The sequence below is a fragment of the Ursus arctos genome, unplaced genomic scaffold, assembly GCF_023065955.2.
Source record: "Ursus arctos isolate Adak ecotype North America unplaced genomic scaffold, UrsArc2.0 scaffold_19, whole genome shotgun sequence".
Classification (NCBI taxonomy): Eukaryota; Metazoa; Chordata; class Mammalia; order Carnivora; family Ursidae; genus Ursus; species Ursus arctos.
Window position 1 is genome coordinate 22867086 of NW_026622863.1, and position 27383 is coordinate 22894468.

The following is a 27383-nucleotide window of genomic DNA, read 5'->3' on the forward strand; positions in this document are numbered from 1 at the left end:
CATATTACTTTTAACCTTCACAACAACTCTGTGGGGTCAGGATTATGATCCCCATAAAATATAAGAAAAATGAGGCTTAAGGAGGGGAGATGTCTTGCCTAAGGTTACAAAGCTGTGAAAAGTGTCAGAGCTTGGGATATGATCCCAGGTTTGTTTGACCCCAAAGGCATGCCCTTAGTCACTAGGCTTTTGGAAGTGATTTCTTTTCTTTTTTCTTTTTTTTTCTTTTTGGAGGTGGGGGAGCAATGATTTTTTTTTTTAAGATTTTATTTATTTATTCGACAGAGATAGAGACAGCCAGCAGGAGAGGGAACACAAGAAGGGGGAGTGGGAGAGGAAGAAGCAGGCTTATAGCGGAGGAGCCTGATGTAGGGCTTGATCCCATAACGCCGGGATCACACCCTGAGCCGAAGGCAGACGCTTAACCACTGTGCCACCCAGGCGCCCCAGGAGCAATGATTTTTAAAGGTGTTTTTTAATTTTTAATATTTTAAATTTAAATTCAGTTAACCAACACACAACACACATCATTAGTTTCAGATGTAGTGTTCAACAATCCATCAGTTGCCTATAACACCCAGTGCTCATCACATCATGTGCCCTCCTTAATGCCCATCACCTGGTTACTTCATTCCCCCTTCCCCTCACCTCCCAAAGATGTTTTTTAAAATAAAAATTTTTATGAAACCCTGCTAATAAAACAGACCATGATGCTTTTTTGGTGTTAATTTATTTTTAGGTTTAAAGTATAACATTAGCTTATACAGTCAATTAAAGATAATTTCATGTATGAAGTAAAAAATATTTTAACAAATGAACAGACAGAAATGAGGTAGATGGAAGGAGGTTACAATGCCCTTATTACCTCCGGCATCTACTCCCCCCCCCTGCAATTTGGGTTTATTGTAAAGTAGTGAGATAATTCTGATCTTATAGAGAAGTTTAATGGTAACAATTCTTTTAAATCTACTTGATTTGCAGTTTCAGAATACACTTAAATTCAATAACAATAACAAAAATTTAAAAAACCGTTACTCCGAAATTAGCCCAAGACTAACTTCGCTTTCACTGATCCTCAAGTTAACCATTTGGAAGTCCACTGTGATGAAGTCTAAATTTAACACTTCTGAGTGCCTCAATTATTTTAATTGCAGTTAAAAAAACTGATTTGCTAATGTAATTTAAATCGATCCTTTTCGGAGTTCCAGAGGCACTTCCAGAAACCTCTGTTGAAACGCACTACGCCCCCGACTTTGCACTACAGGTCGTCCTTCTGCCCTAACCAGAAATTTGACACTTTCTCTTTACCTTCCCGGTAGGGAAGTCCCTCCCGCTGCCTACCGTGGAGCCACTTTGAGGGTTACTTAGACTTACCCCGGGGAGAAAGTAAGTCCCCGCCCCGAAGGCGTTGATTGGCAGGCCACGCTCGAAGGAGCGATTAAACGCAAAGCCGGTCTCTCCCGAGGCCCGCCCCCTTCCCGCCCCAAGGGCGGCCTGGGTTTGTTTTGGCGTAAAGCGCGCGCTGTGATGACGTCATGACGCTGACGCCTGAGGATGGCGGCGGCGGCGGCGGTGGCGGCGGCGGCGACCCTGTCCGCGGTCCGGAGAGGGTCAGCACAGCCGCCGAGACGCCGAAGACCCCGCCGTCCGCGTGAGGTGAGGCGGCCCGGCCCAGGGCGACGGCCCGACGGGCGGGAGGGGCTGACGACCTGCGGCCACGGTCGCTTCCTGGCGCCCTGGGCCTATTCCTGCCCAGCCCGGAGCCCTCGGCTGGAGCCCGGTGTGCCGGGGCCTACGGGACTGGGGAGCAGTCCAGGCGATGGCTGCTCGGGATTCCTGGTGTTCGAGGCTGGACGGGCCTCAAAACATGCTGCGGTGCTGGGTAGCCTGTGTCTGGGGCCGCGTGGGCCTGGTGGATGTGGTCAGCTTCCCTGCCTGCTGTTCAGCCAGCCGGCGTCGGTCAGGGTGAACTAAGCAGGTTGTCCTCGCTGCCTTCTCGTGTACGGCACCTACTTCACACCCCTCCTTTGCGACTGAACGCTAGCAGTTGTCGGGGCAGCTGGTCGCTTTCGTGTTCAGGCTGGGAAAAAGCAGGCCTGAGCCTAGCCAGGTTGCCTGCTCTGCAAGCCATCATCCTTCAGCTTATAAGGGGAAGCCCAGCTCCCCACGCTCACTACTCCCTCCACGAAGCTGCTGAAGTGATAATTCCCACCTGAAAATTTGAATAAGTCCTTCACTGCCTGAAACTGGATCCCTGGTGCCTACAGGATGAAATCCAAGCTTCATAGCAAGGCATTCAGGGCTCTTCATAATCTGGTAGAGGCCTAACCGGGAAGTCAACACCTGGGCACTTCTGCCTTCTGTTTACAGTTTGTTGTTAGGGCATGTGAGCCCGCTGTGTTCCGTGTTTTAATACCCTTGTAATTTAGATAGGCATTTTGTAAGACTCTTCTTTACCCCCACGCCAGTCACCAGAATGGAAATTTACATCTGTCCTTTAAAATCCACCTTAGATTTCATTTCCTTTTCCAAGAGAAAAGCTTCCCTTGCTTCACGTGTAACCATTGGCTCCTCTGTACTTTTATTCACGTGACTACTGTTGAGTATATCATGTGTCTCCCGATGGTGGGTCTGGGTCTCTTGTCTGCATATGAGTGTCTGACTCTGTACCTGGCATAAAGTAGGAGCTGAATGGACTGGGACAGTTTGCTGGTTTAAGACTAGGAACAGATTCAGTGTATTACTGAGCCCCTATCAGGGGCCCAGGATCTGACATGTGGACAGCAAATGCGTATCTCCTGTTTGCACATGCACACATATTCATGTGGTAGGTGGTGCAGCCTTGTCAACTTTGATGGTCTAAAATCTCTTGGGATAGTTTTTCAATATACAAATTCAAGAATCTCACTCTCTGATACTTGGATTCAGAAGATCGGGAATCTTGGGGCGCCTGGGTGGCACAGCGGTTAAGCGTCTGCCTTCTTCGGCTCAGGGCGTGATCCCGGCGTTATGGGATCGAGCCCCACATCAGGCTCCTCCGCTATGAGCCTGCTTCTTCCTCTCCCACTCCCCCTGCTTGTGTTCCCTCTCTCACTGGCTGTCTCTATCTCTGTCGAATAAATAAATAAAATCTTAAAAAAAAAAAAAAAAGATCGGGAATCTGGTAGGAATCTGTATTTTGAAAAAAACACCTCAGGTGACTTTGCTCTGCTTCCTGGTTGAACATCTTTGCCATTGCACTAGGAATCTGTTGTGTCTTCTTTGTCCAGTAGGAAAGGCTAGCTGTGCTGTGTAGTCTCATTGCCCATACTTGGGAAGGCAGTGTGATTTCCTGGTTAGTAGTATGGGCTTTGGAGTCAGAAAGACTTGGATTCAGTTCTTGTTTGTGAGATCTTGAGGTCCTTTGAGTCTGACTTTGCTCATTCCAAAATAGCAATAATCATGCCTACTGTGTGTGGTTGCACAGAGGAGTGAGAGTGCATACAAGATGCTTAACACAGTTGGAACTCAGGAAATGGAAGGCACTATTATTACTAAGGACTTTTTCCCAGAGAGTGTGTCTTGTCAAAAGGAGATCTCAGGAAGCCTGTTTGCTCTCTAGACTGGGCCTCATGTAGGAAGCTGCCTTCTCTGACTTCCTGGAGGTCATTTCTGTGTATCAAGGAAAGCTCTGACAAAACAGTGCTTCTACTTAGGGCAGTTGCACTTGGTCATTCCTCTGGAAGAGATTTGGAATGCTGATTCACTAGACGTTGGGTTTGCTGCATAAGCACTTTGTCCCCGTCTAATTGCAATTCCTGTGCTTGTTAAGTTGTATAAATGAGCTAAAGGAAGTGCAGCTCTCAGGAAACCTGTTTGCCTCTGACACTGAGCTAGAGTTGCACCTCACCTGGAATGGAATACCCCTGCAGATCCTACTGTCCATAGAATCTGAAATAGATACTGGGGATCTCTGTCAGTCACAGTTCCGAGTTAAATGAGTGAGACTTTGGTTTGGCCTTCTGTCTTACCTTCTAAGTGATAGCATGTTATGTGGGCAATTTTACCCTTCAGAGCTTCCCGACTGTGTGATATGAATGGGCTATAGGTGTGCCAAAGTATTGAAGCCTTAAGCTTCCAGATAGCCCAGAACAGCTGTCCCCCTCAACCCCAGGGTACACAGAGAAAAATTTGAGAAATACTGCCCTGGAGGGATGGAAGCAATTCTGCTTGTTGAGAGCTAGAGAGAGACTTATTTATTTGAACTCTTTTTCCTTCCAAGAATCTTACTCAGTGACTATTAAGTGGGTTTGTGTTGGCTAGGTCATCACTGAGCTAATTCTTGGGACAGCCTTCTGTTGCCGTGGTGTCTGATATGCTAAAGTAGAAAAATGTAGTGTGTTCATTTTGTGGGGGAAAATTATCTTTTAGGGTCCCCTTCCAGACTGCCAGTCTTGAAGTGGCTTCACAGGGCATCATAAGAGAGACTCTTGGTGTGGAACCATCTGTGTGTAAGTTCCTTGAGAGCAGAGATTATGGCAGCCTTCTTTTTGTCTGTTACAGCCCTTGGCCGAGTTCCTGGCCCACAGCAGGAACTCAGTAAATATTTGTGGGTCGAACCTTGGGATTTTGGAAGGAGAACCCCAGGTACATTGCCAGAGTCTGTATTTCTGATGATTGGATGGCCAGTGGGTGGGATGTCTTAGGTGGAGCTAGGGTCATGATAAAATGAGGACACAGCAAACGTTTGAACTTTCTGCTTCTCTCAGCCCTAAGGCCGGAGTCTCTGCCCACCAGTTATTACCATGTAAAGCTTGGTACCTAGCTGGAGTCCTTGAGAAGTGGTGTCCCGAGTTACTATATTCTTTTTTTTTTTTTTTTAACACTTGAAATAAGCATTTATTTTTTATTTATTTTTTTAAATGTTTTTTTATTATATTATGTTAGTCACCATACAGTACATCCCCGGTTTCCGATGTAAAGTTCGATGATTCATTAGTTGCGTATAACACCCAGTGCACCATGCAATACGTGCCCTCCTTACTACCCATCACCAGTCTATCCCATTCCCTCACCCTCTTCCCCTCTGAAGCCCTCAGTTTGTTTCCCAGAGTCTATAGTCTCTCATGCTTCATTCCCCCTTCTGATTACCCCCCCTTCTTTATCCCTTTCTTCCCCTACCGATCTTCCTAGTTCCTATGTTCCATAGATGAGAGAAATCATATGATAATTGTCTTTCTCTGCTTGGCTTATTTCACTTAGCATTATCTCCTCCAGTGCCGTCCATGTTGCAGCAAATGTTGAGAACTCGTTCTTTCTGATAGCTGAGTAATATTCCATTGTATATATGGACCACAGCTTCTTAATCCAGTCATCTGTTGAAGGGCATCTCGGTTCCTTCCACGATTTAGCTATTGTGGACAATGCTGCTGTGAGCATTGGGGTGCATATGGCCCTTCTCTTCACTACACTGAGTTACTATATTCTAAGAAGAAGTCGTAACAATTTTTATTACAAAATAATATTCAAAGTTAAAACATTATAGGAGTGAATGAAGCCCAGTGTCTTTAGACACAAACAGTGTAATAATTTGGTATGTATTCTGGCACTTTTAAAAAATTGTGTAATAGTCTCTGTTTCTACAGTATATATTTTTGTTAACTTTAAAAATGTAATATGTGGTAGTGATTTTAAAAAATAGCAACAGCACAGGAATATGTAAAGTGAGAAGTGAAAGTCTGTCTCCCTCCCTCCCTCCCACCCATTCCCTTCACATTTGCACACCCTAGAGCCAGTCACTGTCTCCAGTTTGTCTTTTCCCTTTCCAGGGTATTTTTCCACATATGTGTTTGTATCTTTTTTTTAACTCCTCATTGTACATATGCTTCAGATACTGTTGTAAACTACTTATTACATCATGAATATGGGTCCTGGCACAAAGCCATTCAATAAAATTGACTGGTATCTTTCTTTCTTTGTCAGTATATATGGATTTACCTCATTCATTTCAGCAGCTTCAGAGGGTTCCATTATATGAATGGATCTTAATTATCTTAATTTATGTAATCCCTTACTGGTGGATATTTGGGTAATTTCCATTTTTTCATTATTATAAAGAACATTGCCATGAACTTGCTTGTACAAATATATCTTTGCATACTCGTGGAAATGGTTTTATAGAATTATTTCTTTTTTTTTTTTTAATTTTTTTTTTTAATTTTTTTATTCAACAGAGATCGAGACAGCCAGCGAGAGAGGGAACACAAGCAGGGGGAGTGGGAGAGGAAGAAGCAGGCTCATAGTGGAGGAGCCTGATGTGGGGCTCGATCCCACAACACCGGGATCACGCCCTGAGCGGAAGGCAGACACTTAACCGCTGTGCCACCCAGGCGCCCCTATAGAATTATTTCTGAAAATGGAATTGCTAGATGCAGTGTCTGTTTCCCTGCTTCAGAAAACAGACTCACATAGCTCCCCCTAAGGTTGCTGAGGTCCTTGTTGGGGAGTTTTCATCTAAAGTGACAAGCTCTTTTGCCTGATGTCTCTGCTTGCCTCATGATGGTTAGAAGTGTTGTTTAGCAGTTGTTTCTGGGATTACTGGGAGATGACTGCCTACTTCATTTTGATAGATAGTCTTTCAAAACAGGGGAGCATGATATAGAGATCTTTGCAGGTGAAAGGTTGCAAAACTTTTCTGTGGAGAACAATCTTAGGGGACATTACTGGAGAGGGCAGGGTGCCTGTGGGCCCCTGCCTGGGACACAGCCACAGACTCTACTTCTGTGGCCAGGAACTTGTTTCAGGATCCATCCTAGGCCCCTGCCCTCTCTCTCTCTCCTATGTGGTCAAGTCTGGCAGCTTGTGGACTAACTAGCCTTGGAGTTCAAGTAACAATCTGTAAGACAGATCTGAGAGCTCTAGCTTCCTTTGTTATCGAGGACGTTTACACAGGCACCGAAAGAGCACAGCTCTGGTTTAATCACCAGTCTGGCCTCTTCCTGACACTTGAAAATTTCTGAGGTTCTGGGACTGTTGCCTTGCAGTAAATAGAAATCCAAGAGCCAGATCACCTTTCATTCATTGTTAACAAACATGAATGCCTGCTCTGAGCTCAGCACTTTGCTGGGTGCCAGAGAGTTCTAGAAACCTGAGAAGTGGCCTCTTTCTTCAAGGGGCTGACAACTCTAGTGTTCTAAGGCATTCTAGAGTACAGCAGTGAGCAGCGTGACCCAGACTGTACTTGGAAGGGAGGTTTCATAATACAGGCCCTTCAGAAAAGGTCCTCAGTAAAGTGTTTTGTTTTGTTTTTAAGATTTTTATTTATTTGACAGAGAGACAGCGAGCGAGAAAGGGAACACAAGCAGGGGGAGTGGGAGAGGAAGAAGCAGGCTCCCAGCTGAGGAGCCCGATACGGGGCTCAATCCCAGAATGCCGGGATCACGCCCTTAGCCGAAGGCAGATGCTTAATGACTGCGCCACCCAGGCGCCCCTCAGTAAAGGTTTGTTGATTCATCCCCTGAGTGTTAGGAGGAAGGATAGAGGCCTTGACCCAAGGAGGCAGAGCTCTGTTGAGCCCCAGGCACTTCCAGAGTCTCCCCTGTGATGGAAGGAGCTCTGAATGGAGAACTGGGAGATTTAGTTCCATGCTTGGCCGTCGCTGTCTAAAGTGGCTGTGGACGGGGCGCCTGGGTGGCACAGCGGTTAAGCGTCTGCCTTCGGCTCAGGGCGTGATCCGGCGTTATGGGATCGAGCCCCACATCGGACTCCTCTGCTGTGAGCCTGCTTCTTCCTCTCCCACTCCCCCTGCTTGTGTTCCCTCTCTCGCTGGCTGTCTCTATCTCTGTCAAATAAATAAATAAAATCTTAAAAAAAAAAAATAAAGTGGCTGTGGACAAGTTTCTGCTTTTCTTGGCCTGTCATTCTGTAGTGAGGACAGGGGTGCTGAATGCTCATGCCTGCTACCACGCTCTGTCTAACATGCTTGCACTCCTCAAGGAGTGCTTGGGATCAGGCCGGGAGTTGAGTGTGTGGAGGGACTCTAGAGAGTTCTTCAGTTCTTTCTGCAAGATGTATTAAGATTGGTGTCGTGAAAGGGAATGGTGACTTGTGATAGCTGGCATAGTGTGACCTCCTGACTCTTCTCACACCCTGGTCACTGTGCTAGGGGCATACCGAGGAGAGCGGGGGTGTGGGGGGGGGGGTCAGGAAAATACTCTGCCCTTATTCCCAGAAGTTTTGTCAGACTCCTTCCCTGTCCCCATGTCTGCCTTTTCACCTGACCTCTGAGCAACGGAAATTTAACAGATGTGATTGGCGTGTGGAGCAGCTGTGGGGCTGGAGCAACCTGGAGGCTGTCGGCTCTTGCCCCTTCCCAAAACTAGCAGCGTCTCTCCTCCATTCTTCCTCTGTAGTTGGGAAGGTGGAGTACCAGTATCAGCTTATCTTGGAAGAGTTTCTAATTGGAACAAATGTGGGAGAAACTATGTCCCAGGAAGGCAGTAGGAAGGTCAGAGAGGGAACGTCCTTGGCTCTCTTACTGCTGACTTGAAATCCCTGTGCAGGCTTTGTTTGTTTAAAGTGAGAAGTCAGGCCTTTTCTTTTGTAAACCTTAGGTTTTCTCATCAGGACCAGACTAGATGTGCACATTTAAACAAAAAGACCCAGTGCATATGCCTGGAAACGATTATTTATTTCGTGGATCTAGGGCGCTGCGTCCTCACCAGGGAGACGACATTTGAGTGGCTGTGCTGGGTCACCTGTGTTGTTTGTCTTCTCTCTGGTGGTAGATGTTGCTCACCAGTGGTTTTGGGGATCAGGAGCCTGTGTTCTGCCTCAGGAATCCTGGCCCAGGAACTGTCCTTTTCCTGAGCTTCAGCCCTTTACAGCATTGAGAGTCTTGTGTTTTTCCCCAAAGAAGAGATGAGTCTGCAGTTCTAACGAGTTCACAGTTCTAATCTTTAGCCTCTGTGGAAAGGAGCCTTGTTTCTAAATGCCTTTGTTTAAACACGATTTCCTAAGCCACTATGTGGGATCTCATAGTGGGTATTTGGGCGAGAACTGCAGCAAATATGGAAGAGCCTTGTGTTCGTGGAGGAATCTTTCCCCCTCATGTGGGGAAAGGTACCTCATTCTGCTGAGAGTCATATTGACATGCTGATTAAAATCTGAGCCCTTGTGGTCTCCGGATTCCTCCTTTTTATCTACTCGAGGTCTCGGGTATATTTCAGTGATGAGCTTGTTCCTTGAAAGAGTTAGCCATGTTGGTCAGTATCACCACCTTAGAATCAGGCCCTCGACTCGCTGGAATCTGGTGGCCTCTATGGGTTCTTTGTGACCTCCAGGCTGCCATAGCAAAACCTGCCTGGGTCTCCCTCTGCTGCCTCTGATGGGATCATTTGCTGGCTTCTCCAGCGGCTGCGGGTGGGGGTTTTTAGGTGTTGCCCCCTTGGCCCCAAGCACCACCCTTGGTCAGCCATGGAATCTCTGTCACTGACTCTTTTCAAATGTCAGATTCAACTTTAATGTCACATGCACTGCAACACACCCAAAACTGATCTCTTCCCACTGCTTTCCGAATCTGTCTCTCCTGCTACGCGGCTGACCCTTCTGCCCAGGAGCCCAAGCAAGGGACTAGAGTGCAGCCCTCTCTCCTTCCTTTCCTTATGTCTCACCTTTAGTCCTTGTCTGTTTGCCTGCTGACATCTCTCCATTCCACCCTGCTGTCTGGGCCACCACCCTCCTCGGCAGCCCTTTTAACCTACTTTGACCTTCCACCAGTTCTGCCTCACACTTCCGCCTCACACTTCTGTCTAAACACAGATTGATTGCCTCTTTGTAACCCTTTGGTAGCTCTGGTCACCTCTCTGGAAGGTCCTGGTTCCTTACCCTAATGTGTGCTGTTCTCCACAACCCGGTTCCTGCTACTTCCAGAACTTTAGCCCACCCTGCCCTCAGTCCTGTCTTCATACCACCAAACTGCCTGTTCCCAGGCACAGGGTATCACCCTGGGCCTCTGAATCCTTGAGAGTGTTTTGCTCTCTGCCTGAAACACCATTCCCACCTTTCCTCACCTGACTCATTCTTACGTTAAATTCAGTGTGGGGGTCACCTCCAGGAAGCCTTCCCTAACCTCTGTGTCACTCTACGTGTATCTATTGTTTCTCAAGCCTGACACTGTGCTATATTGAAATGAACTACTTTTATGCTTTTTTCTTCATTTTCACTGACTTTGGTGACCACGTTTTACTTAGGTGTCTGTGTGTGTTTTTAAAGTATAATCTACATTGGACCATGTCTTATTCATTCCCTATCCCTAGCACCTAGTGGATGTTTTGTGAGATAAAATATATATGGATCTCTGACCCCAGTTCCTGGCACAGTGTTCCTGAAACCCTGTAATTTCTTAAGTGATAAGAGCAGGAAGAGCATCTCTCGTTCTGATACTTGGCCTTTGACCCCAGTTGCTGATACAAGCTCCTGAAACCCATGCAATTTCTTGGGTGATAGGAGTGTCTTTTGTTCTAATGAGGTGACTCTGAGTGGGCTCCCGGGTGACTTCTAGAAGGGAACTGGTCACCAGAAAGCCTCAAGCTGTGATTAGAAGTTTGGAATTTTCAGCCTTGCCTCCAATTCTCTTGAGAAGGGAGTAGAGCTGAAAATGGATTAATGATTGATCATGCCCGTGTGATGAAGTCTCCATAAAATCCCAATAGTAGGGTGTTCGGGGAACTTCTGGGTCGGTGAACACATGGAAGTGCTGGGAGAGTGGGGCCCCCAGAGAGGGTGTGGGCCTGCCCCGTGCATCTCTTCCATCTGGATGTTCACCTGTATCTTTTAATAAGCTGGTAAATGTAGGTAAGTATTTCCCTGAGTTCTGGGAGTCTCTCTAGCAAATTAATTGAACTCAAGGACGGGGTTGTTGGGACCCCAATCTGTGGCCGTTTGGTTAGAAGCACAGGTGATGGGTCGTCTAGGTGGCTCAGCTGTTAAGCATCTGCCTTCGGCTTGGGTCATGATTCTAGGGTCCTGGAATCAAGCCCCGCATCGGGCTCCCTGCTCCGTGGGAGGCCTGCTTCTCCCTCTCATGCTCCCCTTGCTTGTGTTCCCTCTTTCTCTGTCTCTCTCAGTCAAATAAATAAATAAAATCTTAAAAAAAAAAAAAAAAAGCGGCAGCACAGGTGATACCCAGGCTTGTGACCTGCGCTGAAGTGTGCCTGAGGGAAGGAGCAGTCTTAGGGAACTGAGCCCTTAACCTGTGGGATCTGACGATATTTTTGGGTAGATAGTATCAGAACTGAGTTAAATTGTAGGGCATCTGGCTGGTGTTACAGAATTGCTTGGTGTGGGGCCTCACCACACATGTGACCAAAGGTATCAGAAATGAAGTGTTCTAGGGGCGCCTGGCTGGCTCCAGTCGGTGGAATGTGCAACTCTTGATCCTGGGGTTGTGAGTTTGAGCCCTGCGTTGGGTATAGAGATTACTTTAAAAAAATAAAATCTTAAAAAAAAAAAAAAAAGGTGAACTGTTCTCTGTGAAGGTAAAGGAGAGACATAGAGCGAAGAAATATACAGTGTGGAAGAACTTTATTTCCTTACACAGGAAGGAAAAAAGCTGTTTTTTCCCCCTTACTATGTTTAATAAGTGTTTGATCTGAATTGATAATTTTACCCCTAATTCTGTATGTCATAATCAGTAGGCAATTCTCAGCTGTCTTCTTGCACCCATGGGCCTCTCAGAAAGACTTAGAGAAGGATGGCCAGGGTAGAAGTAACTCCTGGAAAGCAGTACTTCGGCACTTCACCTTATGAAGCCCCCACCCCCCCCAGCCATAGGGTTTTAATGGTTGGAACATCTCTGAGAAGCAAATGGAGAAGCTCTTGGATCCTCATCCCGAGGAAGCAGAGTACCCTGATCCACAGGCTGAGTCACATCAAGATGAAACTGTTAGTGTCTTTTCTGAGCTCAAGGTCCCCTTTGTCTCTTGAATGAAGTGCAGGCTAGTTTGGTAGCTACCTGGTGGCAGTGTGCCAAGGCTTATGGTCCTAAGTTTACTGGTGTTGATTTCAGCCTCCTCTGGGATTATGTGGCATTTCAGCCATCCATATGGTGAACTGGGAAGTGGAAGACCCTGGAACAGGGTGTTAAACTGCCAGATGAAGATGGTGCATTAGCAAAGTAATGGGAACCATCTAGGAAAGAGTAAGGTTAGGTCAGAGAACTAGGGCAGGGATGGTAGTGTTAGCAGCAGTTGTAGGAGGAAATCAACCCCAGCAAGAGGCCTTAGAGGGCCAGGAAAGATATCCATGAGAGGCACCTTGGAGAAGCGGCTTTCTGAGCCCTCGTGGGTGATAGTGTTGGAGAACAGACCTCCAATGTTCTACACCCCCGTTTCAGAAAAGATGAGTCAGAGTAATAAGAGGAATGATTTTAACATTTAAAAAAACATTGAACTTCAACTAGGATAAGGAACCCAGGCAGAGTAGGGAGGAAGGTGGGGGCAGTGACAGCTGAGCCTGGTGCGTGCTCCTGCCCCTCGTTTGGGGTTGGAAAGCAGCATGAGAATCAGATCCAGGGAGTTGTAAGTCAAGACCATGGAGCTCAGGGATGCCTGGGTGGCTCAGTTGGTTAAGTGTCTGCCTTCGGCTCGGGTCATGATCCTTGAGTCCTGGGATCAAATCCCACATCGGGCTCCTTCCTCATTGGGGAGCCTGCTTCTCCCTCTGCCGGCAGCTCCCGCTGCTTATGTAGTTGCTCTCTCTCTCTCTGACAAAAAAATGAATAAAATAATAAAAAAAAAAGACCATGGAGCCCAGACCCAGCCTTTCATCTGGACCCTCCATCGAGTACTCAGGGGCCAACGCCATCCTCCCTTCTAGGGAACCATATTAGAGTCAGGTCTCCAGCCTACAATTTTTGAGGGGCAAGGGAGAGGGGATGAGTAGGATGGCTGGTATCCTTTCAGAGGTATCCCTGGCTATGCTGACTTGCCCTTTCTTCTGTGTGCATAGGTGTAGACGGGGCACTGCCTGCAGAGCAGGTCCTGCCAACCTCGCTGGAGAGGATGCCCCCGTGTCCGTGATGGGCTGTGGGACAAGCAAGGTCCTTCCTGAGCCGCCAAAGGATGTCCAGCTGGATCTCGTCAAGAAGGTGGAGCCCTTCAGTGGCACTAAGAAGGATGTGTACAAGCACTTCATCACAGAGGTGGACAGTGTCGGTGCTCTCAAAGCCGGGCTCCCAGCAGCCAGTCAGTGTGCAAACCCCTGCCCTGGTGCCCCCATTAGCGGCCACACAGAGCCTCCCTCAGAACCACCACGCAGAGCCAGGGTGGCTAAGTACAGGGCTAAGTTTGACCCACGTGTGACAGCCAAGTACGACATCAAAGCCCTCATCGGTCGAGGCAGCTTCAGCCGAGTGGTACGAGTGGAGCACCGGGCCACCCGGCAGCCCTATGCCATCAAGATGATTGAGACCAAGTACCGGGAAGGGCGGGAGGTATGTGAGTCCGAGCTGCGTGTGCTGCGCCGGGTGCGTCACGCCAACATCATCCAACTGGTGGAGGTGTTTGAGACACAGGAGCGTGTGTACATGGTGATGGAGCTGGCCACTGGTGGAGAGCTCTTTGACCGCATCATCGCCAAGGGTTCTTTCACTGAACGTGATGCCACGCGGGTGCTGCAGATGGTGCTGGATGGTGTCCGATATCTGCACGCACTGGGCATCACACACCGAGACCTCAAGCCTGAAAATCTGCTCTACTACCACCCAGGCACTGACTCCAAGATCATCATCACTGACTTTGGCCTGGCCAGTGCCCGAAAGAAGGGTGACGACTGCCTGATGAAGACCACTTGCGGCACACCCGAGTACATTGCTCCTGAGGTCCTGGTCCGCAAGCCCTACACCAATTCAGTTGACATGTGGGCGCTGGGTGTCATAGCCTACATCCTGCTCAGTGGCACCATGCCCTTTGAGGATGACAACCGCACCAGGCTGTACCGGCAAATCCTCAGGGGCAAGTACAGTTACTCGGGGGAGGTGAGTCTGCCCTGCCCCAGGGCTGGTGGGAGCACTTGATTGGGGCATGTGCTCTGAGCGTCATGTTCATGGGGTCAGGCAGGTAATGTAAAAAATGATGAAGTGAGACTAGTAGGGTCTCTTAGTTTGGGTTTCTCCAAAAGTGAGCCCTGAGACTTGGGAGCAGATAATGTAATTGGGATAGGAGTCCAGTAAGCACAGGCAAAGGGTAGGAAAGTGAGGCAGAAAGGGAGGAAGCCAATAAAGGGCCTATGGAGTGGACTGCCACTGTGGGTCACTGGAACTCCCACTGGGGACCCTGTGAATAATCACATGGCACATGCCTCAGAATTGTACCACTTCGGGACAAGAAGGTGGGTGGGTTTTAATCCACTGACTCCTGTAAGAGTTGAGAATTTCTTTGGGGGGGAGGGGCATTAAATCCCTGGCACTTCCAGGCTGTCCTGAGTGCCAGCCAGTGCTGGAGAAAGTCTTCAGGCAAAGAAGCAGGGAGACGCATGCACAGGGGCCCCGCAGCTGCAGGTGAGCTCAGAGCTGGGCTAGAGCACGTGGGCCAGGGTGGCTGCAGTAGCTGCTCCATGGGCACTGGGACACGCTAGAGTGACCATGACCTGTCAAAAGGAGCCGCTGCTGCTCATCTCTGTCCAGTTTTGCCACACAGCCCAGAGGAGTCTCTGCACCCAGACATTCCAGTTTTTTTCAAGAGAAGCCAGAAAATTTGATCTTAAAATATTGGAATTCTATTTACATATTTAAGTAGTACCTTGTGTGCCAACAAATACTAACCTGCAGGCCAGATTCAACCAGCAGGCCATCGGCTTGTGTCTTTGGATCCACTGATTGTCCTGATACCTGAAAAAATCTGTTAGGTTTCAGCATTGCTGGGAGCTGAAGGAAGATGCACAAAAAGAAAAAGCTAGTTGGTCCTTAGGCAGGATGCTGACTGTGGGGAAGATGAGGCTGACCCTAGGCAACAGCAGGTGCTGTAAGCATAATGGTGGGCTCAGGAGGGTGGTGAATAACAATGTGTGATGGCTTAAATGGGAGGTGAAGTAAGCTTTGCAGGACAGCAGGATTCTGCCAAGGCAGCGAGGGCCCCTCCCCAAGTGCCCCCTGCAGAGTGCTCCCCACAGTGTTCCTCTCAGGCTTGGGCCTGCCTGAATAACCCACATGGAGGGGAGGAACCAGCTCCCTTCTGAAACCCTGCATTCCTTCCAGGGATTGGGGACTGGGCCCTCTCTGCCTCCAGCCAACTGGCCCAGAGCAGCATTTCCTGCAGGCGTCACCCCAAAGCCTCTTGCCACTTTGTCTTCAGTGCTTGAGGTCCTGTGCTCCATCAAAATTCTTATTAGCTTCCAGACGTGGTCATGGGGTCAGTCAAGCAGTCAAGGACTTCCTGTGAGGATGGGGGCTGGCATTCCTTAGGGGGATCTCCAGGTCACATGTCAGAGTGGTGAGAGGAAGGGAGGGAAGCCTTCATCGTTAGGCTAGTTCTTTGCTGGCCACAGGTGAAGGAGAAACTGGGACTTTCTCTAGCTCTCCCCTAAAGTTTCTCATGTCTTATTTGCTACAGATGGATTCAACAAAACAAATGCTGACTGGCTGGGAAGCCTAGGCTACGATGGCATAGTCACAGGGGGCACCTCCCTCACCCTCTGGGCCAGGTTTCATCACAGGTCAGAAGACCCAGCATCCACCTCCCAGAGGCAGTGTTGTGCCAAGGTCCCGCCTGGCCTGCTGTGTGCCAGGAGCTCTGTGTGGTGCCAGGCTGTTGGGGGTCTGGCTGGCAGAGGGAGTAGCAAGCTCAGCTACAGTAGAGAGGGAGGTTTCCCAAGAGATGCTGACCAAGGGAAGATTCTTCCTGAAAGTCTGTAGGCTTGCCCAAGAGTTCCTAATTCTGGCAATTGTTATTCAAGCATTTTATCTAATTGGAGCTTGCAGTCTTGCTAACCGGCTATTGATTATCTGTGGCTGGGAGAATGACAAATGAATAAGGTGAGGAATGGACTCAGGCTTCCTGCTCCTCCCATAGCCGCAAGACTGGATCCTGAGACTGTTTCCTGCTCTTCTGGAAACAGTCTGAGGCTCCCAGTGTTACGGGGGGCACTGCCCAGCCTTGCTCCCTGCCCCATTTATCTGAAGCTGAAAGCATGAGTTCCCAGTTCCAGAGTCAAATTCCTGGCCAGCTCTGATGACATCTGTCCCTAAAAGCTTGACTGACTCTGACAACAGGTTCTACCACCATCTGCAGAGAGCTGTGGTTTGGGTGGGATTTGTCTGGGGTATTTCCTGGGTGAGGAGGCCTCATCATTAGATCATGCTCTCTGAGGTGGAGACCAAACATCTGTCTGTTCCACTGACCATTGCCTACCCATAAATGCACCTGGGGAAGATGCAGAGAGACACGAAAGCCAGTTCTCCATCCCCCGTGAAGCTTGGGATTGCCTGGGGAGAAAGGACTAAGAGTAGGAAATGGCCGTAGAACAAACTTTGCTGGCACGCACCTGCCAGTAAAGGCCTCACCTCTAACCACTAGGCCTGGGCAGTCTGGAACATGAGCTCTGGGGCTCAGGTCATGTGGCTGGGCTGGTCCCCTTTCCTAGGGCTGGGTCCTGCCCCCACCTTCAGTCCAGCCATCTGTCTTCTGTGTGTTGGTCATTTGCCCTTCTGAAGGCCATCCAAGTGAGAAGGCCCAGCGTCGGCATTAGAAGTTTGACCAGCTCTGAAAGGTTTGATTCAAAGAAGGCTTCCATTAAGAATAGTGGTGACCACTGTGTAGTACCAGACACAGGGCTAAGGGTTCTATATCTAACATGTTTAATCTTTGCAACAGTGCTGCCAGGTGGGTGTAACATCCCCATTTTACAGATGAGGAAACAGGCTCGTGAGGTTTAGTAACCTGTCCATGGTTTCACAGCTAGATCATGACAGGCCTTGGGATTTGAATCTAGGCCGTCTTGGTGTCAGAATTCTTGGCCTCTCCATCCTCACAGTCTGTGTTCCCTGACATACATTCCTCAGCTTGTTGTTGGAGTCTTTGCTTCAGCACTTTCTTGGGCTGCTGTCTGTGGACATCTCTCCTCTCAGGCCTGTAAGGTTCTTGAGGACAGCTTGTGTATCAATCATATGTTCTCGGTACTTGCTCCTGGCTTCTCCTGAGGGAAGCACCCGTGATTGTTGGTGATGCCCTGGGAAAGGATGCAGAAGTGACTGGCTGGCAGGCAGATGGGCGTGGCCCTGCTGGCTGGGAGTGCTCTCTTCTGGGGGCTGGGCTCTGGAAAGAAGTGGAGAGCCTGCTGGAGAGGTGTTTAGTGGCCTGCTGGCCAGACCTGCTTAGGAGCAGCTTTGGAATCTTGGAAGAGGAGAGAGTGCTGGGAAGGAGAAGGCTGTGACAGATTATTTTGAGAAGAGAAATCTGCATTTTCCCTGGTGACCAGGGGTGTTGGAGTAGAGAGGGCCAAGCCAGGGTCATGTTGGAAGTGATGGGGAGACCCTTGTTGGCCAGATGTGAGGAAGGCCTGTGTGAGTGGCAGAGCAGTCTGAAGACACAAAGGGCCACCTTAAGAGAGGAAGCTTCTTGTCATGAAAGATTCCAGGAGGGCTGGAGCAGCTGTTTCTAAAGGAGTGACACCGAAGGTGAGTCATCATCTGTAAGACCCCTACTAGAGGCCTGTTATGGTCCCGCTGACTTGGAGATTCTGTGATTAACTGCCCATGAAATGTGACGTTGCTGGCCTAATGTCATTGCTTTTGTCAAGAGTTCTATTCCCAGAGTCAGGACGGATGAAGAGGCTCTTGTGGGACTGATGGCAGAGTGGTGCCATCAGCAGCTTTGCTGCCTGCCGGGTTCAGCAGTCTTTAATCGTCGCCCTCTGCTGGGGCATTCTCTGAGCTGTGGGCAAGCCCGGGCCACTGCACCGGGAACCCGTGGGCTTGGGCACAGGTTCTCACACTGCCTTGTTCAGGAGAGCGAGTGCTGCCAGGCAAGGGACAGAATCTTGATGGGAGGGAAGGCCACCTACAGGCCAGTCTGCCATCACCTAGGGGATCGTGTTGGTGGGAGGTGGCTTCCCAGGGATGGGCCTCTGGGCTGCAGTCGGACCACCCATCCACTTGGCGCCAAGGGCGAGCACTCAGGGGCAGAGAACTGGACCATCCTGTAGTTCTGATAGCCCTGCCATAGGATGAGTGCCCGGAGCCAGAGTTCACATTTACTTCCCCACTTAAAGTGACCCTAACGCTTGTCATTCTGCCCTGGAATGTTGAAGGTAAAAGAAGGTGCAGAGGATGTACCGTGTCCTGTTGCTCTCTAGATGAAGGGGGTCAGCAGCTATGAGGGGGTGGTCAGGCAGCCTGGTTCATCTGCCCTGGTAGGGAGCAGCCAGCTGAGGAGGGATAGGACCTTGACTTAGAGCCACGGAGAGGACTTGCCCAGAGATGTGGGAGAGCTGGAGACTGGACATTGCAGGCAACAGGTGGAAGGCAGGGGAGGCAGGTGGCATGTGTCGAGGCTCATGCTTCGATTCTGCTGGGTGCCTTTAACTGCCTCACATCCCCACCTCCAGTGTGGGTGGGGGCTGTGACAGACTATTAGCTCGTCACTCTTCCCTTGCTGCTTCCTGCTCCCAGAGAAAGTGGATGGACTCCTGTGTCTGTCTCAAAAGCTGATCAATTCTAAATTGATTTAGAATTCTTTCCTGTGAGGTATTCCTAAGCACTTCCTCCTTGCGTCTCTGCTGGTGGCTGTTGGGTGTCAAGTGCTGGGTGATGGTGCTGGCTCAGTGCCAGGATCCCACAAGGACAAGCAGATGCCCCCATACTTGTCCAGGAGGGATCCCTCTGGAAGGGGTGTTCCTACTTCACCGAAGCTCCTGGTACTCAGTAGGTAACAGAGGAGTCTCTGTCCTTCACTGTAGGAGCAAACGCTGACAGTCCAGAGCCCTGACTGGTCACTGGGAGGTCGCATGATTTGGTCCACTAGGCGTAGGCAGTGGACCCTCACTGGTCACTATGCTTGGAGACCTCTCAAAGGAAGGCAGGGGTGGCTTCCTCCTGGTGGGGGCTCGAGGCAGGCTGTGTGTGGAGAATGGCAGCTTCCCTCTCCTGTGCCACCTCTGGTCTGCCCCTTAGCTCCCTGGAGCCCTGTCCTCTAGGCTTCCCTCTGCCACTGCTGCCCTGGTTACACAGTCCCCAGAGCGCAGTACTCTCCTGTGGTGGCAGAAACAGATGCCCATGTCCCCACATTGCCACATTCAGCTGTTCCTACCAAAACGCTTTGCCCTGACCACCTCCAGCTTCTCATTAACCTGGGGTCGGAGCCTCTTTTATCACTGCTGTCTCCCACCCCCGGCCCCGCCGAGGCCTTTCCAACAAAGGGCTGCACCATCGGTTGTGTTCTGAGCAATGCCTAGTGTGCTTGCTGTCCCCTCCCTCTCCTGCTCTTCTCATTGTCTGTCTCCACCTGGGTAGCTCTGCCCACTCACACGCCCTGTCACTTTTAGGCTCTCGAGTTCCTGTGGGAGCTGCCACGGCTGTTGTCTCTCCCACAGTCTGACCTCGTTAAATCCGCTGACGGCCTCCCACACTCATCCCCTCCTGCCACCACTGAGGTGGAAACATACTCGCAGGTGGATGGGATGATTAAAGCGGACCTGATCCAACCAGTCCCCACCGGCCCCGCCTCTCCAGACTCTCCTTCCTCGGTCAGTTCTCCCATCGCACGAGGTCCCCCTTCTTGTGCATGCCTGCCTGGCCTCAGTTTGTCTGTCTCCCGGTGTACGTGTGCTGCTCGGACCTGAGCTTTGCTCTGGTGTGGCGTGGCCAGCTTGTTGAAGAAGTCTCCATCTCTTCACTCATCCCACCATCCCATGTTGACCAAGTAGCTGCCCTGCGCCCGGTCCTTTGTACCCAGGGTTCAGGAACACGGGCTTCCGTGGGGGTGACATGCTAATAATAGCCACAGGGCTCCAGACTGTCTCAGAAATTAGAATGGGAGAAAGGTTTTCGGTTTTTGGGTTTTTTTTTTAAGAGCTAGCTTGGCCTCAGCAGAATCTGTGAGTGGAGATAAAAGAGACCACTGTGCAGCAGGCTCTGGAATCCAGAAGCTTCCAGGGCTGCTCCAAGACACCGTTATAAGCAAACATGACTTAGTTGCTTGCACAGGTTCCCAACATCCCCCTGATTCCTAAGCGAGCACACAGCATCCTTCCTGACTCTTGAGTTGTGCCCTGTCTCCCTCCTGTCCCTGTCCTTCACTTTATGGACTCTGGCAGGGACAGGTGGGGGCGCAGGAGTTCATTTTATTACTCATCTCAAGTTTCGGAACACAGCTTTAGTAACCTTTAAGTTGACACGCCTTTTCTTGTTTTATTTTTATCTTCCTTCTCTGCCTCTTTTTAAAACTCTATTATCTTCCTTCTTTTTCTCCTCTCAGGCTCTTTCCCCTTAGGTCCTCTTTCCTGCTGCTCAGCCCCCACCCATCCCCTGCCAGGTCCCAGCGTGGTGGATTTTGTCTGGTCTGGAAGCCCAGGCACCAGGATGGTGAGTGTCTTGACCAGAGGAAGGGGTTGCTGGCTCCACTGCCACACGATGTCCAGCTCTGCTGAATTTTTTAAAATTCCTTTGCCTCATGGGCCACATCAGAGTGTGCTGTTCTTGTCATACTGATAGTTCTGCTCTCCTGAGTAAGCCCCAAGCTCCATTTCCCAGAAACATGCTCTTTTCTCTGCTCTCATTCAGGCCCACGTAAGTACAGGAAGGAGGCCCTTGAGGGTGGAATTGCTGGGTCTGAAAATACATCTTGAGACAAAGCTGAGGGAAGACTGAGTCATGGGAGCAAAGCCCAGCTACTTTCCTCCCTTCCTTCCCTTAGCAGCTCTTTGGTGGGGCTAACTTCTCTGCCAGAGAACCTTTCCCAGAGTCTTCATGGGCTAGAAGAAAACCCATAGAGGTCAAGAGGTCCAGGCCACTTAAGTGTTACATGCTATGCTTTTGCTCCTCATGCTCAGCCAAGTGAGGAAGAAAGCTAGGAAATCATCTTTTTAGAATCGGGAACTTTAGCAACTAGAAGACGCTTAGAATCCACTGTATTTGGCTCCTTCATATTAAAAGTGAGGAGGCTTGTCTTCTCTAAGGTTACACAGAGAAGGTAGACCTAGAATGCAGGTCTCTGGGCTTGCAGCCTAACGCTTTAATTTGTCACCCAGATGTCATCCAGAAGAGAGACCAGACCTTTCTCTCTCCTCACTTACTGTGGCCAGAGTGGCCAGACCTGCCTGCCAGAGGGAGTCTAGGGCAAGTCCTGTGAGCTGGGTTTGCTGCTGGAAAGAAGCAGCTTCCTCTCTCGGCAGCCTGGGCCAGAGAGCTGGCTCCATCCTTTGTTCCCTTAGCCCTTGGGCTCAAGGCAAGATTTCTGGTAGAGGCTTGGGCAGTATTCTTTCCAGGCCCTTGTGACCTTAGAGCTAGAACAAGTAAAAGTGGCCAGGAGGTAGGGAAATGCATCCTCTGAGCTGGAGTGGAAAGTCCTTTCTGATTTGGTGCCTCCCTTTGAATGGAGGGTTGGATTCCCTACCCTTTTTAGGCTTCTCTGCTGTTATAACATCAAGAGTAGGTACCTTGGGGTTTCTGGCTGGTTCAGTCAGTAGAACATGAAACTCTTTATCTCAATGTCATGAGTTCAAGCCCCACGTTGGGCCTCACACTGGGCCTAGAGCTTAGTTAAAAAAAAAAAAAAAAAAAAGTAGGTACCCTAACTACAAGGGGATAAGGATTCTGGGGGCTACTAGGAAAACGAGAGCCAGCTTAGCCTGATGGTCAGAAAGAGGGTGGAAGTGATGTCCCTCCTCCCACAGCCTCTTCTTGTCCTCTCAGGATGGGGCCCAGCCCTTCACCCACACAGCTCAGAAGAGGCTCATGGAAAGAAGGGTGTAGGCTCTCACCCTGGGTATTGAAGTTGTCCTCTGATTCCACAGCAGAGGGAAACCTGAGTTGGAGGCAAGGCAGACAGACATTTAACATTCTCTTCCATGACCTGTGCTCTGTGTCAGGCCAGAAACAGGTAAAAGCCTCTGGGAGACTGGTCAGGTAGTACCTGGAGCCTGTCCCTTCTGTTAGCCACCTGAACCTCACATGTGTCCCTGACTTGGCTCCAACTTTACTGAGGTGAGAGTTCTGTTTTTTATCCAGAGCTAGAAGCTAGAGCTATGGAAACTGAAAGGCATGACTGTTTATCATTATTCTTTTTCTCATGCCCAGAATGTTACCCAGCCAGTCAGTCAGCCTATGACTGACTCCAGAGGCCCAAGCATGTTGGGGAAAGAGATGGGTTGGTCTGCTGGTGTTGAATACTTTCTTAGGAGGTACTAAATTGGACTTGGCCAGAAGCATGGCCCTGGGTGAGTGTGGAAAGCTTTGCATTTCCATGCTGAGTGCTGTTGGAGGACTTGGCAGGGCTCCCAGGGGCCAGTGTTCTGACGTACATTCTGAGCCCCTGTCTCGCTGTCAGTGGGGTGGGTTGAGGACCACTTTCCTGTGTTTGGCCCTCCTGCCTTCCTGCTGCTAGTTCCTCATGTGTGAGGATTAGGCTGGGTGCCATTAGCACAGCCCAATTCTCAGGTCAGGATGGCTCAAGTCACATTGGCTTGGGGGTCCCAGCTGGCCCAGCTGCTCACAGCTCTTCGAAGATGAGGAGAGCTAGGGCCTGCGGAGAGGGCGGGGCTGGCCCTCAGACAAATGAGTTCATCCGCATTCTGTGCACAGCTGCTTGTACACAGTAATTGGAGACGCAGGCGTCTGGGGGAGCAGGAGGCGCAGATCAATGTGACTCGCTTTGTCCCTAACAGGCTGGCCGCTCGGTGAGCAGCAGGGGTCGATGCCTGGTGTAAGCCTGTGCCACTCTGGAGATGGAAGTGCTTAAACCCCTAAGATAGGTCTGGTGAGATGCCCATCCAAGACCGCACTGGACTAGTCTGGAGCTGCAGGGGGCCTTCGTTTGACCGGGTGTGGATGTGAAGTGGGGGTGCCTCTGATCCATCTATGTTTACGTTCCTGGCTTGTGAGTCCAGCTTCACCATTGTTTACTCTGTCATCTGCAAAGGAGCTGCCCCTCTTCTGTCTGGGCTGGACCAAGGGGAGTGTGATCTGTCATTTCAGTTCAGTGAAAGTTGAGATTTGCCTTCCACAAAGCAGGTTAGGGTAGCACGGCAAGTAGCCCCACTTCTTTTTAAGGACTCCAGAAGAGTGTTCTCCTTGGTGCCCCCCTCCACCTCCTGTATATAAGTGGGGAAGGGTATTGGGGAAGAAGTGGAGGTCAGGGAAGCTGAACTGGTGGGGGGACGTCTGGGTGCCTCAGTTGGATGAGTGTCTGCCTTCAGCTTGGGTCATGATCCCCCGGGGTCCTGGATTTAAGCCCCACATCGGGCTCCCTGCTCAGGGGAGAGCCTGCTTCTCAGGGGAGAGCTGCTGCTCCCCCTGCTTGTGCTCGGTCTCTCTCTCTCTCTGTCAAATAAATGAATAAAATCCTAAAAAAAAATGAGGAAGCTGAACTGGGGGTAGCAGTAGTCAGTGTTGTGTATCTGCTGACGGGGTGTGCAGCAGCCCCGAATGCGGGCTTTGAGATACTCCTGAATCCCCCTGGAGAGTGAGTTCAGGGGTCCCCCAAGGCGAAGGGCACCTTTGGGTGGAAGAGGCAGACCTCATTTGGTAGGAAGGAGGGTGATGGTGCCCCTCACATCCCAGCCAAACGTGCAGCAGGCTCAACAAAGGTCCTAGCCATCCATCCTTTGGGAATATCCGAGCCCATGCCACAGTGCCCCCAGAAGGCAGGGACTCAGAACGGTACTGTGTCTGCCATCCTCCAGCAGAGGGGCTCGAGGGCCTCTGTATGCCTCGCACCGGGCACGGGGGCTCATCCAGCTTAGCATGGTCTAATGGGAACAAACAATTTGAAATCACTGGAATAATTGCTTAGCTCTGGGAACTAAGAGGAAGTCTGAGTAGGTGTCCTTTACCTTGAGAACCTAAGGATACAGCCAGGTGAATGTCTGTATAAGCAGTCCAGATGGAGGCCCTGGGACAGACAGCCACTTGGTGTATGGCTGAGCTGAGGCAGCCGTGGGGGCATGTAGCAGAGAAGGCTTTGTGCAGTGTCTCCCCGAGGACAGAAGGTACCAAAATGAGGCTGGTGCAGAGCACTGCCAGGCCCGCCTGTGTGGCTCCAAGACTGGAAAGAAGGTCACCTGGTCCTGCCCGTCCCCCAAGAGCCCCCTGCCCGCCCAGCAGATAGAGAAATCTAGTTGCCTTGATTTACTTCCTTTTCTCCCCATGGCTGAGAGGCGGAGGGTGATGAAGGGAATGCAGTCGTTATCCGTCCCCACTTTGTCAGTTGGACTGAGGGTGGGTCCTCTCTTTAAAGACTAGGAAGTTCCCTGCTAAGTGGCCTGGTATGGACATCCTGGGTTTGGAGCTTAAGTCTGGCTCAGGATATTGGGGAAAGTTTGGGTCATTCTCTTTAAATCCCCCTGAGTTATAGTGATCCTGGGGTAGGTGGGGGTTCTTGACAGGGGCCACCTTTCTGAGCCAGACTTTGAGTGCAGGGCACTTAGAAGTTTGCTGCTTGGGAAGGGGAGCAGGTCCTTCTCCTGTTTGTTGTGTGGACTTCTTGCTCAGAATAGCCTCTGCTTGGTGGCCTGGGCCAGTGTTGGGTGGGAGAGGGAGGCCCAGAATGCTGTACTTGGGAGGAGCCGGGCAGTGCCTTTCTCTAGGGGGACAGTGCAGGATTGCTGGACAGTTCTAAGTGCCATGGTGGTGGCATCGTCAGGATAGGGAGAGCAATGTTGAGTGCTCTCGCTCTAATGCTTGTCCTTGGCCTCTAGCCCTGGCCCAGTGTGTCCAATCTGGCCAAGGACTTCATTGACCGCCTGCTGACGGTGGACCCCGGCGCCCGTATGACTGCACTGCAGGCCCTGAGGCACCCATGGGTGGTGAGCATGGCAGCCTCTTCATCCATGAAGAATCTGCACCGCTCCATCTCCCAGAACCTCCTCAAACGTGCTTCCTCACGCTGCCAGAGCACCAAATCGGCTCAGTCCACGCGTTCCAGCCGCTCTACACGCTCCAACAAGTCGCGCCGTGTGCGGGAGCGGGAACTGCGGGAGCTCAACCTGCGCTACCAGCAGCAGTACAATGGCTGAGCCCCCTGGCTGCGGTGCAGATGTACCACGGTCCCAGCTTGGCCACTCATTGCCATGCCCTTGGGGCCCAGTGCCCTCTCTGGAGATAAGCCCATATGGCCAGTGGCAGGTGAATGGCCCCCGCCCCTTCTCTGTCCCTTCAGCAGCCCCCGTTCTTATCCTGGGCCTGAGCCTGGTGTGACAGAGTGGAAGGAGCCCAGGGGGCTGTGAGGCCTGTGAGCTGGGAGCCTGGCCTGGCACCAGTGCTCTTTTTGGTGGCCAACTGCTCTGCTAGAAGTTGGGGAAGGGGCAGGACCTGGCCTTCATGCTCCCTCACCCTTGGCTCTTCCCCAAGACCCAAGAGGCATGTAGTGCCGGGCAGAGTGTGTTCTGTGGTCCCAGGACTCTTTGGAACAGTTACTTCTGAAACCCTCTTCACTGAACCTTCTCTGGCCCCCCCTCCATTGCATCCTGATCTGTGCCCGGTGAGAGACCCAGGGAGGCACAAAGCTTGTGCCTTAGCTGGACTCTTAGCCCCTGGCTAAGTCCAAACAGTCTTCCACCTCCCACCCAAGATCTGGCTTCCTTCGTGGTGCCTCCAGGGACCCCTCCTGGCCCCAGGACTGGCTAGAACCTCTGGTGGTAGGGCCATGGCATAGTTCTTGGCCCTTCTGGACTATGTGGCCATGTTGGTAGCAGGCTTGCTCCAGGCTCCAACCTCTCTCTGCCAATGAGAGACCTCCTGCCCATCAACCCACTGCTCTCAGTACCTTCTTTGCAGAGCCCTCTATCACCTCTCCCCCCCCCCCGCCCCTTGGATGCCCATTCTATTCCCTAGGTGCCTCCTTCCCAACTGTGGGGGATTAAAGGGAGCCCCACTGCTGCTACCTGGGGAATGGGGGCACTGGGGCCAAGGCAGAGGCCAGGGGCTTCCCAGGGAGAGCCCCATCAAGATTCCAGTGTCAGCCCTGGTTCCACCCTTGGTACTGCCCATTGCCCCTTCCCTTCAGGCTCTGCTGTTCCCTCCTCGCAGCTGCATGAAGGCGCCATCTAGTGTCTGACAGGAGTATGGGCGGCCTAGGACTGACCACTGTGCTCATTCTTCATCCTCTAGAAAAAGTGGGAAGGAGCTGAGGAAAAGGTCCCCAGTCTGCTCAGCCCTCCCCTTCTGCTGAGCTGCTGTGCAGCTCCAGTTGGAACTTAGCCATACTGTGTGACCTGCCTCTGAACCCTGAGTGCCTGGGGCCCTGGCCTTCTCACAGCTGGCCTTGCCTGGTCCAGCCTGTCTCTGCTTCCTTTCACAGCATTACTCTTCCAGCTTGGGCTCTGCCAAATCTCAGGCTGGAGGGAGCCCCTGCAGGAGGTGGGTGGAATTGGGTGGCTGCTTTCCCAGAGGCCTGAGCCAGACCATCCCCATGTCCGTCATGGTGCCTTCCCCGTAACACCCCCCCCAAAACCAGGCTAGAACCCAAGTCCCCTTCCTCCACAGCTGCTTTCAGTGGGTAGGAAGGAGCTGGTGCCCAGCTTTAGCCTTAGCTAGACTGCAGGACCTCTGCCAGCAGGGAGGGATTGGCCCTCACTGTTTCTCCCAGTGGGTAGCCTTGGGCCAGGCCCTCCTCTTTCTGCATGTGCCACCTCCAGTGAGAAACAAAGCCAAAGAGACCACTCTGGGCCAAGCCGACTGTGCCTTATACATCTCTTTCTGTCCCCAGTGCTCCTGGCACAAGGCAGCGGAGAGTCCAAGTCCTGTGGCCTCAGAATTCCCATTTCCCCAAGTGCCTCGGGGGCCTGAAGCCCTGGGGATTTACTTCCTCTCTTGTCCAAGGTAGGCCTGGTCCTAAGGGTAGGACAGAGGACATGTGGAGACTTGGGCCTTTGATAGGCCCACCTGGGCCTTTATGCCATGGACCTTGGCTGCAGAATGTGCAGTTATTTATTTTGTGTACTCCAGTTGTAAATGTATCCTCTGTACTCAATAAACAGGCTGCCCTCCCCAGGGAAGGCTGCCCATCCATTCTGACAGCCCAGGCTCTTTGCTGTGGATCAGGGGGTTGCCGAGGAAGAGGAAAGATGGGGGGGCCTGGCCTGGGCATGGCTACTCTAGGAAGATCAGACTCAACACCTGCCGTGCCAGAAGTCAAGAGTCCCAAGTCGGGGGGTACTCTCAAGAGCCTCTCCTTTCCCATGAAAGGACAGACAAG

At 51.0% G+C, this 27383-nt stretch overlaps 1 protein-coding gene across 3 annotated transcripts; it reads left to right on the forward strand.

The window, feature by feature from the left end:
• Nucleotides 1-1526: 1526 nt before the first annotated feature.
• On the forward strand, nucleotides 1527-27204 carry PSKH1 (protein serine kinase H1). 3 transcript variants are annotated; one of them, XR_008960095.1, is made up of 5 exons: nucleotides 1530-1656; nucleotides 12988-14014; nucleotides 19564-19716; nucleotides 20448-20554; nucleotides 24886-24896. XR_008960095.1 is itself a non-coding variant. In XM_026495052.4 (3 exons), exons 2-3 carry the CDS (start codon nucleotides 13058-13060, stop codon nucleotides 25201-25203), a joined length of 1275 nt encoding a protein of 424 aa, XP_026350837.1. In that variant the 5' UTR covers nucleotides 1527-1656; nucleotides 12988-13057; the 3' UTR covers nucleotides 25204-27204. The 3 variants fall into 3 exon arrangements, 2 of the variants coding, with proteins under 2 accessions (XP_026350837.1, XP_044238391.1); XM_026495052.4 differs by lacking the exons at nucleotides 19564-19716; nucleotides 20448-20554 and having other exon boundaries at nucleotides 1527-1656; nucleotides 24886-27204; XM_044382456.2 differs by lacking the exons at nucleotides 20448-20554; nucleotides 24886-24896 and having other exon boundaries at nucleotides 19564-20441.
• Nucleotides 27205-27383: the final 179 nt, after the last annotated feature.

Bases quoted from the DNA above. Each gene is read 5' to 3' on its own strand.
- PSKH1 (XM_026495052.4), top strand. From the start codon at position 13,058: ATGGGCTGTGGGACAAGCAAGGTCCTTCCTGAGCCGCCAAAGGATGTC. The intron at 14,015-24,885 runs GTGAGTCTGCCC...CTTGGCCTCTAG, and splicing joins AGTACAGTTACTCGGGGGAG to CCCTGGCCCAGTGTGTCCAA.